Raw genomic sequence first — 7,906 nt, 5'->3', positions numbered from 1 at the left:
AGAGAAAAGAAGAGACTTTTTTTAAAAAACTGTTTTTTCTTTTAAATTAGCCTTAAGCTAGCCATGAATTGGTTTAAGTGGGATGGACTAGGAGTTGTTTTACCTCTGGAGTTTCCAGGGCTGATGCTGAGGCCACACTGCAGCCAAGGAGCTGTCTGGGTGTCTTACTGAAGGTATTGTTCACTCCCAGCGACAGTGACGAGTGGTTTCCAAGGAAAGCTGAAGGAAGGAACTGCTCACTCAATTGTATATTCTGTATATAATGGAGGGAAGTTGGTTCTCTGTGTCTTTGATAAACTGTCCTGCCTTTTGAGAGCAGAAATGCCTGAAATCTTCATAAAAAAACTATTAAAAACAGCAACTTCTGCCAACATTTTAAAAGACCTGGAAATTGCAGTTTGATTAGCGACAGGAGATTTGTCTTCTGGATGAGATGGCACAAGTGTGCTGGGAAGAACCATCATTTCCCTGGGAGGGACTGGAAGTAGCACGTGGTTTCAAAACTCACAAGGCAAACCTGGTGTTTCTCTGAAGCTGTGGGTTTTCTTTCCCTTTTCCAAGTTTTTTTTATAGCTGCTGTAGCTGCCAAAGGCATCTTCTGTGCTATGCCTTGTCCAGGGAAAGGTTTGTATCTGTTCCTAAGTATGAATGAGTCAACACAGTGTCAAACTAGAAGATTCTTATCTGTACATTTTTCCCTGTAAACCTTTCTGTGCCTACAGAGTGATGCAGGAAAAGAGCTCCTGTCATGCAGGTTAGGCTTTGATTTAACTTATTAGTGCCAAGTCTGTCCCTCATCTTCTGAGGCCTTCCAGAAACTGCAGCTCTTCACTGAGGGGAAAACTGACCTTGGTGCACTTAGGCAGGTTCTTTCCATTCACAGTGGAGTCCAAGTGTGCCCAAGTTTGTAACCTTGGTTAGATTCCTTCAGTTCTGAGCTAACCACTTGGGTTTCATCTCAAAGTGGGACATGTCAAACACAGCAGTAACAAAGGCTTTACCTTTTGCTCCAGTGGAGGAGGATGTTCTCTGCCTTTCTCCAGCTGGTCTGTGTAGCAGAAGCTGGAATCATCAGAGCTGGAAGGGACCCTGAGGATCATCAGTCCAACTCCTGCCCTGCACAGACATCCCTGACACTCACACCCTGTGCTGAGAGCATTGGCCAAACACCTCTGGAGCTCTGTCAGCCTTGGGGCTGTGACACTGCCCTGGGAGCTGTTCAGGGCCCAAACACCTCTGGGGAAAGAAGAACCAGTTGCTAATCTCCAGCCTAACCCTGCCCTGACACAACTCCAGCCCATTCCCTGGGTCCTGTCCCTGGGCCCAGAGAGAAGAGGTCAGAGCTGTCCCTGCACTTCCTTCCCTGAGGAATTGGATCCAGCCATGAGCTCTGTGCTCAGTCTCCTCCAGCTGAACAGCCCAAGTGCCTCAGCCACTCCTCATGTGCCTTCCCCTCAAGGCCGTTTACCATTTCGTTGCCTCCTTTGGACACTCCAAAAACTCAGGCTCTTTCTCACCTTGTGGTGCCCAAACTGCTCACACTGTTCCAGCTGAGGCTGCCACATCTGGCTGTGTGCACAGGACTGAGGGAACACTGTTTTTCCTGCTCCACCAGATGGGCAGCAGTTTCTTCTCCCCAGCCCCATGTCCGGGTGAGGGTGAGGGGTGAGGAACAGGGTGTGACAGGTGGAACTTGGGCTTGGCTTTGCTTGCTGAAGGGGCAATGCAGTACAACACACAGGAAAAGATCTCTGCATGGTCTAACTTGTTCTTTACAAGCCATTGTGCCAGTAGGACCTCAGTACACAGTGGCAACAACAGAAGGAAAGAACTTTGCTTAGGGCAGCACAGTGATTACCACTCCCTCCACCAAAGGGAAGTTGTGTTTATATGGCAAATACAGAGCAGTGTCTTAAGCACACTCCCCCCACCAAGTGCCTGGAAGAAAGGGATGGTGACAGCCTTGGCCTCCCTGTAAGACCTGACATGTGCCATGTCATGCAGTTGCTACTGACAGAGCACACAAACCTCCAAGTGCAGACAGTTTCCAGCCTGAATTAGCAGTGACACACAGGAAAGTATTGTCTTGAAAAAAACACCTTTTACTAAGAGCTGTGCCCCTTGGTCCCACAGCCTCTTTACATCTGAGTGACAGGAGTGATGCCAAGAAGTCTCATTCCGTTGGCTAGAACTGAGCGAGTGGCTTGAAAGAGACAGAGCCTTGCCTGGAAAACAAGAACAAGAGTCAGCTTATCATGGCCCAGAACAGCTTGGGACAGCAGCAGCTCTGACCCCTCTGTCCCCATGCAGGGCCCTGGATTCAGACCTATGCCCAACCTGAGCAGGAATTCCCACCAGCTGCTCTCAGCCCACTGCAGTGGCAGCAGGAGACTGTCAGCCCTAGGAGGCTGGAAAGGTGTGTCCAGCCCAGGGCAGAGCACACAGAGATGCTGCAGAAGAGCTAGCATGGACTGTAAGGAGAAAATCTTTCATGCACCACAGGCTGGGCCAGGATACTGCTGGAATCCCTCCCCTTTCTGGGTTGGAGGCTTCTGGGCAACTCTGCTGGGCTGCTTGGAAACATCACTGCCATGTCAATGTCTTGGCTGTTTGGGAAGGGCTCTGTCACCCTTGCTCCAAAAAACACCACCCTCAGGGAAAACTTCTGCCTCACATCTACCCTCAATTTCACTCCTTCAATTTGTGCCCATTGCCCCTTGTGCTGTCCCTGCAGCTCCTAACACAGATCCCTCTGCAGCTTCCCTGGAGCCCCTTCAGCTCCTGCAAGGTGCTCTGAGCTCTCCACACAACCTTCTCTTCTCCAGGCTCAACAGCCCCAACTCCCTCAGCCTGTGCTCACAGGGAGATGCTCCAGTGCTCTGAGCAGCTCTGTGGCCTCCTCTGCACTTGCTCCAACACTTCCATGTCCTTCTCAGGCTGAGGCCCCAGAGCTGTGTGCAGGATTCCAGGTGGGTCTCACAGAGCAGAGTAGATTCTATGATTCTCACAACCTTCTCTTCTCCAGGCTCAACAGCCCCAACTCCCTCAGCCTGTGCTCACAGGGAGATGCTCCAGTGCTCTGAGCAGCTCTGTGGCCTCCTCTGCACTTGCTCCAACACTTCCATGTCCTTCTCAGGCTGAGGCCCCAGAGCTGTGTGCAGGATTCCAGGTGGGTCTCACAGAGCAGAGTAGATTCTATGATTCTATGGAACCATCAGGGTTGGAGGAGACCTCTAATGTCATCAAGTCCAACCACGAACCTGTCAGCAACCTCTAACAGGGAAAACATTTCTCCTCACATCCAGTCTGCCTCTGCCCTGGCTCAGCTCGAGGCCATTCCCTCTAGTCCTCAACCCAAGCACTTCCATTGGGGCTGGCAGTGTCCTACTGGATCCTTGCCCTGGGACACCCTGTGCAGGCTCCATCCCAACATACCTGTGCTGCCTCAGGGTCGCTGCCCCTCACGGGGAGGGCTCTGTGTGCCACAGCTGCAAGGTGGCTGAAACAGGGAACACAGTGAGAACGGAGGGAACAAGCAAGTTGCTGCCAAGAGCAGTGCCATGGGCTACAGAAAGCAGAAGTGGCAGAGCCACCCACACTGCAGTGTGCCAGAGGGTGATTGCCAACAGCCTCTTTCAGCTGGCTGAGGGAGGGCAATGACTTCTGTAGCCTGCATGGTGTCAGGGCATGCCACCAACAGCTTCATCCTGCTAAAATAACCCCAAAACAATCTATCCACATCCCCACTGCAAAAAAAAACCCAAACAACCTCAAAACTGCTCTGGGAAGATCCTTGAGAACTTACTCTTGTAGACAGTGATGATTCCTTATCTAGTTTTTCTTAACTTGTTAAAGCCTTAGAATCACAGAACCATCAGGGTTGGAGGAGACCTCTGAGATCATCGAGTCCAACCATTAACCTGTCACTGCTGGAACCCCCAAACCCTAACCCAGATCCTGCAGTGCCACATCAGACACCTCTGAAACACCTCCAGGGATGGTGACTGCACCACCTCCCTGGGCAATATCCCAGGGCCTCAACACCACAACAGGCAAAACATTTCTCCTCACACCCAATCTGACTCTGCCCTGGCTCAGCTCAAGGCCATTCCCTCTAGTCCTCTCTATTTGCTATCCTACTTTACACATTTCCTGCTTCAGGGAAACTGTCCCAGAGATTTGCATCTTCCCACGAGCTTCACTCTTGCCAGCAGTGCAGGTGTGAGGGCTGCAGAGCCAGCTCAGGAAGAGCTGTCCTTACTGGAAACCCCACCAATGTCAGCAAACACCTTACCTGAGTGTGAGGAGGTAGCTGACAATGTGCTTGGGTTGCAGATCCTGAGAAGATCTATACAGGACCTCATCATACCTGTGAAGGAGGAAAATGATTGTGGTAGCCAGGTGTGCTCACAAGGCTCGGCAGATGTGCTTAAGTCCAAACAACACACAACTACAGCTGCAGAATGAGCAAAACTAATCTCCCAAACCCAACCTAAGCCAGGTCATTAGCACACAACTCATTATCCCTTCCTCCTTCCCCTGGTAGTGAAGGAGATGATTGCTCCTCGTGCTGCAAACACTAGAGGTGGCAGAGCTCACACAGACTACAGCAAAGGCAACACAAGAGCTCTGTTTGCTCCTGGAACATTATCTCTGGTTTTACATCTCAACACTAAGTTCCTAGGAGCAAAAAACATGTCTTAAATAACCAAGGCAGGCAAAATAGTCCCTTAGAGGATGTTGCCTTGAGCAAATGCAGCTTAGAATTTTAAGTAGCTAAAGGGAATCTCGTAACACTAGAAAAAGGACAAAGTCAATGTGATTCTGCATAACCCTGGAATACAACTGACTTTACTAAGACAGTATTTAAACTGGGTAATCCTGGCAGAGTCACAGAGCCACAGAACCATCAGGGCTGGAGGAGACCTCTAGGATCATCGAGTCCAACCATTGACTTGACACTGCTGGAACCCCTAAACATTTATTTTAACGTTTATCCCAATGTTTATTTTAAGGTAACTGGTATTTAGAAAGAAAGCCAGACCAACCTGAGGAGATGCTGAAGAACAGAGGTGGCCTCTGGCTCCTGCAGGCATGTCACATCCACATCACTTAGCTGTGTGTTCCCGTGCTTCTGCTCCAAACTGGAACGCAAGAACAGAAAACAAACGTTGGATGAACACCTCCTGGCAGCAGAGCTAAACAGGAACCGTAGGGATTTGTGTTTTTAAGCAAAAAGGGCAGGCTGCTCCTGCTCCAGCTGAATGGAACACCAGGACAGAGCAGCTGCCCTCACCCCAGGATACAAATTGTGCTAGTCATTCAGAGCCAGCAGGATCAGAGCTAGGCATGGACACCAGGGCCAGAAGCTGATGCTGAACTGGACTGTTCAGGGGCTGAACAACATCCAGCCTCGATGGTTCTAAAAGGCCAAGGAGGTAGTCAATACCCTAGGAATGGTACTCCAGTACCACCAATCCCTAGGTGATAGGGGAGTACAAGAGGAACAGACTAGAGAAAGGGTTTTTGCATGGTCTCCCTGACCACCATCTCCTGTTCCCATTGCCTCAGACACAAGACCAGGGTGGTACAAATCTTTGCTCTGAGCCAGGCAGGAATCTTACATGAAAATACACAGAATCATAGAACTATCAAGGTTGGAGGAGATCTCTAAGATCATCGAGTCCAACCTGTCCCTGCTGGAACCCCCAAACCCTAACCCAGATCCTCCAGTGCCACATCAGACACCTCTGAAACACCTCCAGGGATGGTGACTGCACCACCTCCCTGGGCAATATCCCAGGGCCTCAACACCACAGCAGGGAAAACATTTCTCCTCACATCCAATCTGAATCCTGGTTACCAACAGTGAGAAGAAACAGAATGTTAAACAAACCTCACTAGCTACAGTGATTAGCCAAAAACATTTAAGTCCTGTGATGTGTCCTATTTTACAAGTATGGGCATTTTTGTTTTCACATCAGTTTCTATAGAACCATCAAGGCTGGAGGAGATCTCTAAGATCGAGTCCAATCATTAACCTGTAACTCTGCTGTAAAAGCCTTAATCCTAGGGCTACCATTCCTCATCACTGACACCAGTCACAGGGAGGCTGCTCCTAGAACTGAGAAAGGACTGAGCTAACTGACCATGTCCTATGGGAGTGAGATAGAAAATTCATTTGGGTGAGACCCTGTCCCAGGGTGCCCAGGGAGGCTGTGGCTGCCCCAACCCTGGCAGTGTTCACAGCCAGGTTGGATGAGCCTTGAGCAACCTGCTCTGGTGGGAGATGTCCCTGCCCAGGGCAGGGGTTGGGGCTGGGTGAGCTCTCAGCTCCATTCCAACCCCTAAAATTCTCTGATATGATTCTATGATACGATTTTAACTGGCTGTTCTTCTGGCAAGCCTCAATGATTCCTATCAGAATCTCAGCCAACGAAGTGAAAGGAAGGAGTGAACACTACTACTTAACCCAGAAGTAAGTTAATTAGGTTAAACTTCATGTCAAACTGTGCTTCTGCATCCAAATGCTCTTCTTACCTGTGCAGCCTGGCGTGGGTGTACTGCAGGAACACACCTGTATCTCCACGGCTTTGAAGAGCTCGGTCCCAGCTGAACTGATAATCAGAGGACAGAAGGCCCCTGAAGTCCTGGAACAATAACTTAATGTCACCTAGATATGGCTCTTCATCTCAATTTTTCACTTCACAGAGGGTGCAAACACCACGTGAGGCAGCTCAGGCTCACCTGAATTATTAGTGCTGCAAGACCAACCTTTTCTGCTGTGGCCAGAGGATCTTCTATCTCTTTGGTTGCTGAAGGAAAACAGAGAAAGGAAGAGCTGTTAGGTCTGCAGCATCACAACAACACCTTTGCTCAGGCTTGGAGATGCCAATAAAATAGCAGATCTTCCACAGCTGTAAACTAGCAACAAGGAAGTTGTTGGGATGCATTCAGCAAGAAATCCAGGACATAAATCTGTCTAACAGCTGAGACCCAGCTGTTCCAGATGGGCTTTTCCCCAGTTCCCCTAGCATACAGGGAACTATATCCAACTCCTGCCAGGGCTGGAGAGAGGTGTGGGATGTGTGTCCTGCCAGGGCTGAGGGAGAGGAGAGAGGGAATGGCCTTGAGCTGAGCCAGGGCAGAGTCAGATTGGCTGTGAGGAGAAATGTTTTCCCTGTTGTGGTGTTGAGGCCCTGGGATATTGCCCAGGGAGGTGGTGCAGTCACCATCCCTGGAGGTGTTTCAGAGGTGTCTGATGTGGCACTGGAGGATCTGGGTTAGGGTTTGGGGGTTCCCCAGTCACAGGTTCATGGTTGGACTTGATGACCTTAGAGGTCTCCTCGAAATATGATGATTTATGATTCTAACCATAGAATGCTTTGGGTTGGAAGGGACCTTTAAAGATCATCCAGCCCAACCCCTCTCCCATGTGCAGGAACAACTTTTCCTTGTCTACTCTACAAGCAAAATTATCAGGCTCAAAGCTGAGGAGGCAGAGCCAGGAAGATGCACAGTACTTAACCTGCTCAGATGGTCGATTCAGTGCAGCACCTACGAGCAGAGAGCACAAGGGAGGGCAGCATTTCCCTGGGAAAGGTTTAAACCTTTCCTGCCTCAGGAAGAAACTATCCTAGAGCCACAGCCAGAGCTACAGGTTGGGTGGGGAAGTAATTGAGAGCAGCAGTGAGGAGAAGACTTGGGGGTGACAGTGGATGAGAAGATCAGTGTGAGCTCAGCCCAGAAAGCCAATGGAATCCTGGGCTGAGCCACAGGAGTGTGGGCAGCAGGGCAAGGGAGGTGATTCTGCCCCTCTGCTCTGCTCTGGGAGACACACCTGGAATCCTGTACACAGCTCTGGGGCCTCAGCCTGAGAAGGACATGGAACTGTTGGAGCAAGTGC

At 50.1% G+C, this 7,906-nt stretch overlaps 1 protein-coding gene across 1 annotated transcript in view; it reads right to left on the bottom strand.

Moving 5' to 3' along the window:
* Positions 1-2,185: 2,185 nt before the first annotated feature.
* The window catches only part of RARS2 (arginyl-tRNA synthetase 2, mitochondrial), a 6,224-nt gene continuing 503 nt past the window's right edge, over positions 2,186-7,906 (bottom strand). The window contains exons 2-6 of the mRNA XM_009072885.1: positions 6,748-6,815; positions 6,541-6,650; positions 5,049-5,144; positions 4,295-4,369; positions 2,186-2,225 (exon numbers count right to left, since the gene is read on the bottom strand). Of these exons, the coding sequence (XP_009071133.1) occupies positions 2,186-2,225; positions 4,295-4,369; positions 5,049-5,144; positions 6,541-6,650; positions 6,748-6,815 (389 nt within the window). The remainder of the gene's footprint in view (positions 2,226-4,294; positions 4,370-5,048; positions 5,145-6,540; positions 6,651-6,747; positions 6,816-7,906) is intronic.

The sequence above is a fragment of the Acanthisitta chloris genome, unplaced genomic scaffold, assembly GCF_000695815.1.
Source record: "Acanthisitta chloris isolate BGI_N310 unplaced genomic scaffold, ASM69581v1 scaffold37124, whole genome shotgun sequence".
Lineage (NCBI taxonomy): Eukaryota > Metazoa > Chordata > Aves > Passeriformes > Acanthisittidae > Acanthisitta > Acanthisitta chloris.
Note: the sequence above shows the minus strand (reverse complement) of the source record. Positions and strands in the feature narration are given on the sequence as shown.